We start from the raw sequence: 12,460 nt of genomic DNA on the forward strand, positions 1-12,460 counted from the left end.
CTTGTGTAAATACACAAGAAAATGAAAAGGTGGTATGTTGTGGACAGAGTGTGTAACTGGGGTCACTTGGTTTGGTTTTGGTGCAGACACACTGTCCTTGTGTTGGTGTTACATTAGCAGACTGGACGTCAGCCAGCGCGCAGTGTTGTTTCAGCCCCGTTTCCCTGGCAACGTGTGAAATGCCGCGGGGGTCAGAGGTCAGAGTTCGGTGGTCTTGGGGTATTTGGCAGCTCTGGAGGAAAAAATGTGAGAAAAGAAACACACGCATACTTTACACACACATACACACACACTGAGGTATTCACATGCACATTCACACTTGCAAACACAGTCAAACCCCTGCACACACACACTCATTCACAGTCATACAGGGGGTAATTAGGTGTGTGTGTGTGTGTGTGTGTGTGTGTATGTGTGTGTCACAGCAGGGAGCAGAGCAGCGACACTTCAGATCAACAACTGCACGACAGCAACGTCAAACATTTGCTGCTCGTAGCGTCTCAGCTGTTTCTGTTTCCCTCTGTTGTCTGTCACAAACTGCATCTCTTCTCTTCATTTATTCATTTATCTTTTTATGTATTGATTGATTTATTAATGAGGCAGCGCTCACTGCTCATCCCTCACGTTAAGAACATCAATGTTAATGTAAATGTGGCGGGTTTACCTGTAAATTTCATCTCTAGTTAAAACTTCAACAAAAAGACGTGATGATGAGCGTTTTCTACTGTAAAGAAACAGCGTTACTGTCTGATTGGTTCTCAGCGGTTAAACACCTGCGGGAAGCTGAGGGGGGAGGAGCCGCACAATCAATCAATTAATCAATCAAATCACAGGAGCTGCAGTTTTTTTGATGAAGGTGAAAATGTGTCGCATGATTGTGCACTGTTAGCATCGTTAGCTTTGTGATGCTACAGCGACAGACGTGAAGGAAACATGTTTGTTTGATACAAGATCCAACAACAATTTATTGTTTTTAAATCAGATTTTTAGGTTTTAAATGTTTGATTTTAAGATAAAATACAAATACTCTCTATAAATAAATAAAACAAAACATCAATTAAAACTTAAGGAGTTTAATAATATATTACACAAATGAAACCCTGTGAAAAAAGAAGCTAAAAAGACCGTTAAAGTTAAATTCAACTAAGTATGAAAACCGTCAAGTATCACAAGTTAGCAACGAGACAGAATTAGATTATTCATGTTTGTTAATGACTCTTTGATCAGACTGATCAGTTTTCTGTAGATAGAGTCGTCGTACAGACGTTTTTTTGTGTCGACAATGAAAGAAAGAGTTTGTGTAAAAACATCAGAGTCTCAGACACAGTGAGATCTCTCTGGACGTCGATGCAGCCTGATAATCCGATACGTCACCACGACGCTCCGGCGTGTGTGTGGCACATTCCTCCCTGTGAGAAGACGGTCGGAGGAGGAGGAGGCGCGAGGTGTGAAAATAACTTTTATCAAGGCGGCTTTATGTTCGGCTTTGTGAACGACAGAAGCTGCGTGTCACTGAATGAATGAGCAACAAGCCTCGACTTCCCTTTCTTGTGAATTAACAGGCTCAGAAGATACAAGCCTTCACACACACACACACACACACACACACACACACACACAGTAAACTCAGTGTGGCAGTAGTCGGGGGAGGATGAGGAGGAGGAGAGCATCAAGACTTCTTGCTTCCTGCTCAGCATGCTGGTCCATGTTGTGTGTGTGTGTGTGTGTGTGTGTGTCTGTGCGTGTGTGTCTGTGTGTGTGTCTGTGTGTGTCTGTGTGTGTGTGTGTGTGTGTGTGTGTGCGTTCCTCTCAAAATCAAGGACGTGAGGAGAAAAAAAGCGCTCTTCAGATTAACCTCGGTGACCGGCAGCCGAGAAACTCTGCCGAGAGAAGACAGTGAAGGAGAGGAAGAAACAGTCAGTATGTAGAGCGGCTGAAACGCAGCGTCATGAATACCAGACGTCAGGTGAAGAGTCAGTGAAAACACCGATCTCAGAGTCGAGTCTTATCAGCCTGACGGCCTGAACGCTTTTCTTCAGGGAGACTGGACGGCCTGGAAAAGGCAGAAATTTACTGTAAATAGAAAATCAAAACAATGCCTGGATTAATCTTGTATGGAGCAAAATGAAACATTAAAAAAGTCATAGATCTGAGTTCCTGATCCTCATAATGTTGTAAAATAATTAGGATGCTGATAAAATGATGTGAAATATTGAGTATTTCAAATAACCTTTGCTCTGCGGTGCTGCGAGGGGCTTTCAGACGTCTGTGGTTGGAGAGGATTTATAACTCGTTTGAAAGCTTTTATTGCACTTAACGTAACGAGTCGTCCGCCTGTCTCTCCTTCAGGTCCCCAGATCTGTGTGACACATTTAGTGACTCCGACATGAATCTGGAGGAGGCGGCGCTCTGTAGATCTGCTGTCTGGACGCCGTGTGGAGGATGAGTGATGAGTCTGACTAATCTGTTTTCTCTGTGTGTTCCAGAGCGGGGTTGTCGGGTGGAGACATGGCGGCGCTGAGGTGGGAGGTCCTGTTGTTCCTGGCGGTCGTCCTGCTGGTCTCCTGTAACGCCGCACCCTCCGACATCCTGTATCGGGTTCCAGAGGAGCAGCCGCCCAACACGCTGATTGGCAGCTTGGCGGCCGACCGGGGCCTGCCCGACACCGGTCACCTCTACAAGCTGGAGGTGGGCTCGCCGTACCTGCGGGTGGACGGCAAGACGGGCGACATCTACACCACCGAGATCCCCATCGACCGCGAGACGCTGAGGGACTGCCGCAACCTTTTTGAGGGCGACAAATGTTTCCTGGAGTTCGAGGTGTCGATCACCGACATGGTGAAGGGCATCGGCTCGGGGCCGCGGCTGATCGAAGGCCGCATCGAGGTGATGGACATCAACGACAACACGCCGCAGTTCTCCTCACCCATCCTCACCCTCTCCATCCCAGAGAACACGCACATCGGCGCCCTCTTCTCCATCCCCATGGCAACCGACAGGGACTCCGGCACCAACGGCGTGGCCGAGTACTCGCTGAGCACCGGGCCCGACGCCGACCAGCTCTTCAGCTTGCAGGTCGCGGTCGACACGGACGAGAAGCTGCCGCAGTTGGTCGTCATGGGCAACTTGGATCGCGAGAAGAAGGACTCGTACGACCTGAACATCCGGGTGGTGGACGGCGGGAGGCCGCCGAGGGCCAGCAGCGCTCTGCTGCGGGTCACCGTCACCGACCAGAACGACAACGCCCCCAAGTTTGAGAGGACTCACTACGACACCGAGCTGCCGGAGAACAGCCCGCTGGGACACTCAGTGCTGCAGGTCAGTACACACACACACACACACACACACACACACACACACACACACACCAAGTTCCATCATCACTGCCAACATGTCATTCGTTTAAAATTATTATACAATTAATCTGAACTAGTTCTGTAGCTGTTACTTTATTTTTTGATAAAGGGATTGACAGGAAACTAATCAATAACTGATGAACGATGGAAAACAACTCAAATCAATAAAGGATTTAAAAATTAGGATTTATTCTTGGGGTTTAAATTAATTTACCAGACACTGGAAGAAAACATCAATCTGGGTCTGAAACATGAAGCATCAACATGAAGAACCAGAAGCTGCAGTTCCTCTAACGACCACTAGAGTCTGGCTCCAACAGTGAGTCAGTCCCCATAGACTCCCATGTTAAAATGTCCAACTTTACAGCAGAAATAAACATGTTTACAGCCTGGTACAAAAACTGTTTTGGTCTCTAGAGCTAATTTCCTCCTTCATGACACCTGTTTATAAAACTCACCTGTTTACATTTTATTAAGGACTACAGTTATGGAGGATTGAGGGGCGTGGCCTGTTTGAGTGACAGGCGGGTGAGCGTATGCTTGCCACAAACTGGCTCCACACAGGCCCCTCCTCTTTGACCATTTTTGAATTAGCTGGGAGTTAGGGGGCGGAGTCAGACACTGCCAAGATGGCAACGGTGGAGCAGCTCAAACCTGGAGCTTTAAAACCGCTCTTCAGAAACCTGCGGGTGACGTCACAGAGGAGACGACCATCTTTATTTACAGTCTGTGGCTGGAAGCAGCTGATTGACATCTTGAAGACATTGTTTCATCACATTAAGGAGGAACTTCAGGAGGAAATCAGGGTTTAAATTGTAGATCTTCACCTGTAAAACAACAGGATTCAGATGAGCAACAGCTTACAGACACATTTTTGTCCTCACTATCACCTGAGCTCATAAATCTGCCTCTTTTCTTACATAAAACGTAAAAAAAGAAAAGAAGTGAGATTCATTCCAGCTGAATTTGTCCCCCCCCTCTTACCCGAGCCTCGCTGCTGAATTCAGACTTTCTCTTCTCCACCAAACATTGCAGTGGGACCTTTGGCCCTTTCGGTGATAACGCAGAGAGCCGCGGGACAACACGGCGCAGCCGCTGCACACAATATGCTGCTCAATTATCTGTTCAGACAGATGGTGCGGCCGAGGTGAAGCAGGGCGTGGGATCGCCGCGTGTAGTCACATATTAACCACTGATTCAACTTCACCTTTGAGCTCTCGGCGGTACGTGATGTCGCCATCAGCGGGGGGGCCGAGCGGGAAAGTTCAGTTTGGTTTGGCAGCATCACAACAAACCCACCTCGCTGTGTCATCCTCCTCTTCCTCCCCGCTCCCCTCCCCTCCCCTCCCCGCGGTGCGGTGCGACCAGCCAGCCTTCCAGTGAGCCGTGCATGACTTAATCTGAGTCAGTCATGAGATTATCCACGGGGGCTTATTGGTATTATTGCTCTGGATGTGGCTCGTCGCGTTTCAGAGACAGAATTCATTTCACTTAACGTGCGTTTGAGGAGTGACGGGACGTCGCTGACTGACGACCCTGACCTGTTTAAATCGTCCAGACTGTCGCTCTTTAAAGGAGCGTGCCGCGTATTTCAACATATTTCCTTCCTAAAGAGAAAATCTAAAGAGATTCTTTATTATTTTTGAAACATTTATAACATTAATATTAGTGAAAAAGTTAAAAAAAAACAATAAGTTGATCACATTTGATCAACAAAAAAACATTGCTCTTGCGCCTCATTGGTCCACTGAAGTCGCTTCAAACCAGTAGAAAACACAGAAATCTCTCATGTGAAATAACCAAAGCCGCTCTTACTTTGGCGGATGTAGGTGACTTCCTGTTCCTGTAGGAGCCCATCGCTCATCCTAACAAACTGATTGAGAGAAATAAAGCTTTTCACGGCCTTTAATTGACTAATAATCATCAGATTTGTTTGACTGATGAATTATATGATTGTAAAAATGGTATTGTACCCTTTCAGACGAAGGACCCCCTGAAATCTGGAGCTCATTAAAGACCAAAGAATATATGACAATTGACAGAAATGTGACTGTCATTATCTCTAATGACTAATTTCCCAAAAGCATGATAAAAAACATTAAATATTTCTCTGACAACCAGATGATTAATCAGCTAAAAGGAGGAAGCCCAAAATGATTTGAAGAGTCCACACTGAACTACCATGTAATTATAATGTAATTTAGTCAACAATAAACCAGACAGGATGTTAACTGTGATGGATTATCTCTCTGCAGAACGTCTCTGTGAGCTGTCAGTTTCTTTAAGAATAAAATGAATCCTTGAAGGAAAGAAACCAGTTTAAAAAGAGGTCGCTCCGATGTGAAGACTGGTCAGAAGAGAGGAGAAACGAGAGGTTTACTGTTGGTAAATGGGCTAAAAACATGCTAAAGAGTCTGGTCCGTCTGTAAGAAAGCAGTTGGTCTGGCTGGTTAACTGTTAACAGTGTTTATATTTGCTGTACGCCCCGGACAGAGCGGCCTTGGAGAGCAGCCAGCTCAGCTCCTGGCTTCATCACAGCGGCACTGTGCTCCAGCAGCTCAACTGTTCAATACACAATTCTCAGAAGCTGTCAATAATTCACCGCTGTTTGGTGATGTCTGCTGCTTAAAGCCGCACCGGAGGAAAGGAAATCAATGGGCAGGAGAAATTATAATTTCACTTTAATGCTTTCTTTAACCTTAACCTCACCGACTTGGATCAGTGACTTCCACGGTCACCCCAAGGTGCCGGTGACGGTCTGTCACAGTGTGTGATCCTCAGCAGGCAGGAAACCAGATATTTATTATGTGGCAGGATGAAGTGAAGTCTGTGTAAAAAGGAAAATCCCTCAGAGATTGTGTCGGCTGCGTTAACCCTTTAAACCCCGATTTCTTCCCCAAGTGTTAATTTAAATGCTCGTGTTAGATGTTTTCTCCCACATTGACAGTATCGTGCGTTCTGTATCATCTGGTTCCAGCTCCTCATTGAAGCTTTATAAGGTTTAAGAAAATCAACTAATGTGTCACACTTTGGAGCCTTGAGACATCATTTCATTCCCTCAAAAATGAATTGAATGAGTATTTGGTTGTAAATAAAATAGTTTCCCCCTGTTTCCGGTCGTCATGCTAAGCTAACCTTACCAGATGCAGTCTGAAGTTATAAATTCACCTGCTGCTGTAGGAGTGGTATCGATCTTCTTGTCTAATTCTTTGCAAAACAGCAAATAAGCACATTTCCTAAAATGTCAAAGTGTTTCTTCAAAAAAGAAAGAATCCATCAAGGATTTCTGTCCTTGGCCCAAACAAACAGTTTTATTGTTTGTTTAAAAAAAAAGTGAAAATAACCTCTCCCCATTTGGCAGATTTTTCTTGTTTCTTAAGAAACCAATATTTCTAGGAGTTATATTTTAGGAGATTATTTTGCTGAGTGCAGGCCTGGCTCGGGGCCAGTTCTGCTTTAAAGGTATAAATGGCCTTAAAATTTAAAAACCCTAATTACATTACTGTACGTCCCAGGTGAAGGCTGTGGAAACGCTGAAGCAGCAGCACCTGGGACGTTTAAATCAGCTGTTCAACAACTAGTTCATTTGAAACCACACACCGACCTACATTTCCTCCCAGCAGCTGAGGCGTTGAATGAGCACAATTAAAAAGTATTAGATGTTTAGATAGAAAGTCGTCCTAATGAGTACATCCTAAGTGACATTCTGCTGACTGCCCGTATCTCCTAATTGACTAATTACCTCCATTTACTTTGGGTTTGGGCGTGTGAGGCCGGATGGTGGCCGATGCCGGTCCGTCCTCTCCGGTCTCCCCTAATGGGCCCCGAGGAGCCGGGGCTTTTCTGATAATGAGAGGACCATTAACATTCACTCATCTGCCCATACGATGCCAATGACCCGCTGCACGGCCATTAGATGTTGTTGTGTGGGTATGAGCACTCAGCTTTGATCTTCTATTATGTTTCACACACAGCAGAAAAACCCCTCCCCCTCAGGAGAACACAAAGGGCTTTGTGGTGTTGCATTAGTAATGGTTGTGATTCTTTGTAAGTCTAAATAGTCAATAAAATGATGGTTATAATGGGAACACATGTTTCAGGCTGCCGGTTACCCCTTAGAGATCAATATTGACCATAGAAATGACTCAAGAAGACTCAAATTTGAATATTTATGGTTTATTTGTGTGATATCGACATATGCAGGCATGTTAGTTTTGGCATTCTCTTAAAAAAACCACAACAATATTGTCATGTTGTGATGACTAAAACGGTACTAGAATCTGTATCTAGCTTACTACACAACCTTTTTGGGGGGATATTCATGAAAAAGTAACCCTCTTCTTTTGCCCCTGTAGGTCAGAGCCAACGACGCAGACACTGGCATCAATGGGGAGATTGACTACAGCCTCCATCAGGCGTCGGAGACCGTCCAGAGGCTTCTGCGCATCGATCGCTCCACCGGCATCATATACGTCAAAGGCCTGGTGGACCGCGAGGAGGAGAACTTCCTCAAGTTCTTTGTGGTCGCCAAAGATCGCGGGCCCAACGCTAAGAGCTCCAAGGTCCTGGTGACCGTTAACGTCAGGGACCAGAATGACAACGCCCCAGCCATTGAGATCCGCGGTATTGGTTTGGTGACGCACCAGGACGGCGTGGCCAACATATCTGAGGAAATGCCCATCGGCACCGCAGTGGCGTTGGTCCAGGTGTCAGACCGCGACGAGGGGGAAAATGCGGTGGTTACGTGCGTAGTTGCCGGTGATGTCCCGTTTCAGCTTCAACCTGCAAGTGAGTCAGCCAACGATCGGAAGAGGAAGTACTTCCTGCAGACGACTACCCTGCTGGATTATGAGCGTGTTAAGGATTACAGGATTGAAGTTGTCGCTGTGGATTCTGGGAACCCAGCGCTGTCCAGCACCAACTCCCTCAAGGTCCAGGTTACAGACATGAACGACAACACGCCAAACTTTTCCCCTGAGTTGCTCGAGGTGGACTTTGCAGAGGGCAACCAGCCAGGCGACAAGGTGCTGGATGTTGCGGCGACAGATGCGGACAGTGGCACCAACGCAGAACTGTCCTACAGCATCATCGAGCTTTCGGCCACCAGGCTCTTCGAGATCGACGCCAACAGCGGGGAGATTCGTGTGAAGAACCTGTTGGATCGGGAGGAGACGGAGCGTTACGAGTTCCGCGTGGCGGCAGCAGACAAGGGTGTTCCCAGCAAAACGGGCACCGCTACAGTGGTGATTAACGTCCTGGACCGCAATGACAATGACCCCAAGTTCATGCTGAACGGCTACAGCTTCTCCGTCATTGAGAACATGCCTCCGCTCAATCCCGTCGGTGTGGTGACCGTGACTGATGCTGATAAAGGGGAAAACGCCCGAGTGAGGCTGTTTGTTGAACCGGACAATGGCAAGTTTGTCATCCAGAACGGCACAGGAACCATCCTGTCCAGCATCTCTTTCGACCGTGAGAAGGAGAGCACCTACACCTTCCGTCTGAAGGCTGTGGATGCCGGTGACCCTCCTCGATCCTCCTACGTCGGCGTGACCATCAACGTCCTAGATGAAAATGATAACGCCCCCTACGTCACCAAACCGTCCAACTCCTCCTACACTTACTTGACACCCGTCACACCACCGGACACCCGTGTGGAGGTGGTAGAGGCTGAGGACATTGACTCTGGACCCAACGCTGAGCTGTTCTACGCCATCACAGGCGGCAACCCGTACAACCTGTTCCACATCTCGCCGAGCAGCGGAGAGATCACACTGGCGCAGGAATTCAATGGCAAGCACAATGGACTGCACCGCCTGGTGGTGAGGGTCAGCGATAAAGGCAAACCTCCCCGCCACACAACCGCCCTGGTCCATGTTTTCGTCAATGACACCATGTCCAACGTCTCCCTCATCGAAGCGCTGGTCGGACACAGCCTCTACACCCCTCTGGACAGGGACATTGCCGGAGATCCCAACTACGCCCTTGCTCAGCGCAGCAACATCCTGTACGGTAGCCTGGCGGGGATCGCTGGTGTGATTCTGGTCATTGTAGCTGTGGTGGTCATCAGACACCGGCTGCAGAAAGACACCAAGAGCGGCTACCAGGCCGGCAAGAAGGAAAGTAAGGACTTGTACGCTGCAAAGCAGGGCCCCAAGAACGGCAAAGGGAAAAAGAGCAAAAAGGGGAAAGCTCCAAAACCTGCCAAACCACTGGAGGAGGACGAGGAGGCCAGCCTGCAGAAAGGCCTCAAGTTCAACCTCATCAACGACAGCGTCAACGACAGTCCCAGAATCCACCTGCCACTTAACTACCCGCCGGGAAGCCCCGATCTGGGCCGCCACTACCGCTCCAACTCCCCACTACCCTCCATCCAGCTGCAGCCACAGTCGCCCTCCGCCTCCAAGAAGCACCAGGCTGTTCAGGACCTCCCCGCCACCAACACCTTCGTGGGAACCGGCGACAACAACTCCACAGGCTCCGACCAATATTCGGATTACAGCTACAAGGCCAACCCGCCCAAATACAGCAACAAACAGGTAGGAGAATACGCAAATACGGCAATGTACCACAGGGACATCTATTGGACCAACCGGGTGTGGTAGTCATGCTGGGACTTATATTCCTCCACCAAAGTTGCACTGATTCCCCCCCGCACAGCACCCATCTCCAAACTGCCATTTCCCTTTTTATCTTTGGTTTGGTTTGGTTTGGTTTTGTTCACCATTTTCTGTTCTGTTCAGTTTGTTTTTGTTGGTTTTCACCTCAACATGGACACCACAATATTCACACCATGAAGGATTACATAAGGGATAGACCAAATATGGGCTTACCAATATTTACCATCTTGACATTTGACTGGTATTTGGTGACCATAACCCCCAAAATGAACTCTGCTGATCCAGAACGTGCTTTGAGGGGTGGTTGTGTTTTTGCTTTTCATGTTCAATCATATAAGAATATGTTCAATTAGTTTCTGTTCTATTAAAGCACATGATGTTATATTTTCACGAATTTAGAAAAAGCATATATGGAAATATGAAGATGGAAATCCTGAATACTCCCATATGGGTCTATCCTGAGCTTCTATATGTTTTTTCATCTGTTTTATTTGTGTTCACCTTTTCACAGAGGGTTAAATGAAGGAGTTTATGAGTTCATCCTTTTCTTTTCTTTATTATTATTCAGAAATGTTTTGATTGTGGAGTTGTTTGTGCAGCTGTTGAAAGGTTCACACTGACATCCTCATTATGTCTGAATGTGGGTTTTTTTCTTTCTTTTCTTTCCTTATTTTCTGTCTGTCTGGAGGTTTAAAGCTGCTCTTTATGGCCCGATCAGCTTGTTGAAGTGTGACAAAGAGTGACTGTGAATTCCTGAGCTACTTTTTTTTTTTTTTGTACCCAATTTTATTGTTTCTTGGCTTTCTTTGGCCAGGAACTAGACTGGCTGAGTAGCACTTTAGAGTGTTTCCATCCAGTTCAGACCAATTTGAGGTAATTTCAGTGCGGTCAAGGAGCCAAGCAGTGAAGAAAGAAAGAAAGAAAGAAAGAAAGAAAGAAAGAAAGAAAGAAAGAAAGGGAATAAGCAGGAGGAGGGGAAGGGCGTTGAAGAAACCACTACACTATGAAGGAAAAGGTACACTAAGACTAAATACAACCATTTCTTAACCTCCGCACCTCCTGTCAGGTCAGCTGAAATACGACTTAATTTTGCCGTGTTCCCAATCACCAGGGCTAAAAAGTCAATTGTTTGCACAGATTAATGGCAGGTAATTTTCCAGGCACCCGCCTTATTTTACCCAGAGTGCCTTGCTCTATTCTATTTAATGTACAAAAGATGGGGGGGGGGGGGGGGGTTGAGACGGAGCCCATTAACTGCGTGATTGTGACGAGCTTTCACGCCACGTCGGCTGTTTTGTGGCTTCAGCTTGATGGACTATTGGGGGGTGGGGGGGGGGTGAAAATGGAACTGTCATGTGCACTGTGAAATCCATGGAGACAATCACGTTAAGGTGTCGTCGTCGTAGCGATGTTCAGACTGTACATATATGTGAACGACATGTCAAATATTTTGTTCTGTTTGTGCTTTTTTCATCTGCTGTTTTAGTTGCAACATTACTGTGTCGCTGCGCGTGTGTGTGTGTGTGTGTGTGTGTGTGTGTGTGTGTGTGTGTGTGTGTGTGTGCTTATCAACAGTGTTTCATTGTTCACTGTGCTTCTAAATACCTGTACCAAAGACTCACACACACTCACACACACTCACACACACACACACACACACACCTGCGTATTCGCTGCCATCACCATTATACAGTTTATATATATATATATATGACGCTGAAGTTCAGACTGTGTTTCCTTGTTTGGTTGGTCTTTGAGTTCCTGCTGGTGTTAGCATCTCGCTAACGCTGCGTTAATGTTTAGCCTGTGAACACTCGAGCCCACAGGCGTCACACTTCACTCTCGTCAGGTTTAAATCCCCACGTCAACTCTGTTCCATCACACACACACACACACACACACACACACACACACACATGCTCGATCATGTTCTGCTTCATGTTCTGCTTCTCTGGGGGAAATAAATGTACAGTGTTCTTTTTTTTTGTTTTGTTTTTTACAGTTAAAAGCAGATTTTATTTCAATAAACATGTTGCTTAAATGTTAAAGTGGCGCTTTGTTGCTTTCACTGGGTGGTTGAAGTGGGCGGGGTTACGACAGGAAGAGGGGGGGGGGTTACCGCAGGTAGACGTCTGGTATTTCATTTTCATTTTCCATCCTTCACACATGGAGAGAAAATGTATGATGTGGTGCAGGTTTACAGCAGTGAATACATATTTAAAGTCCAGTTCACACTCGAATCACATTTATTGATCAGGTCAGGTGTGAATTTGACTCTTGCAGCTTAACAAGTAAAAACATATAATTATCATCTACTATATAAAGAACTTAAAGTAAGTATTAACAGTCAGATGTTGACTGAAGGCTACACATGGTGCACAGGAAGATATTGAATGGATAATGTAACAGGTTACTTTCTGCATGTTTCATGTGCATCTATTAATGGATAAGATTAGATCAACTTTATTGATCCCGCTCAGGGAT

At 46.4% G+C, this 12,460-nt stretch overlaps 1 protein-coding gene across 2 annotated transcripts in view; it reads left to right on the forward strand.

Moving 5' to 3' along the window:
- Nucleotides 1-12,024, forward strand: part of LOC111662572 (protocadherin-1-like) — a 22,389-nt gene extending 10,365 nt beyond the window's left edge. For both annotated transcript variants that reach the window (XM_087176685.1, XM_087176686.1), the window contains 2 exons: nucleotides 2,487-3,318; nucleotides 7,712-12,024. In XM_087176685.1, the coding sequence (XP_087032811.1) occupies nucleotides 2,509-3,318; nucleotides 7,712-9,961 (3,060 nt within the window). In that variant the 5' untranslated portion in view covers nucleotides 2,487-2,508 and the 3' untranslated portion in view covers nucleotides 9,962-12,024. The remainder of the gene's footprint in view (nucleotides 1-2,486; nucleotides 3,319-7,711) is intronic.
- The last annotated feature ends 436 nt before the right edge of the window (nucleotides 12,025-12,460 follow it).

The sequence above is a fragment of the Seriola lalandi genome, unplaced genomic scaffold (assembly GCF_002814215.2).
Source record: "Seriola lalandi dorsalis isolate HSWRI2012SDOR001 ecotype SW California unplaced genomic scaffold, Sedor1 jcf7180002054565, whole genome shotgun sequence".
In the NCBI taxonomy this organism is placed as follows: Eukaryota; Metazoa; Chordata; class Actinopteri; order Carangiformes; family Carangidae; genus Seriola; species Seriola lalandi.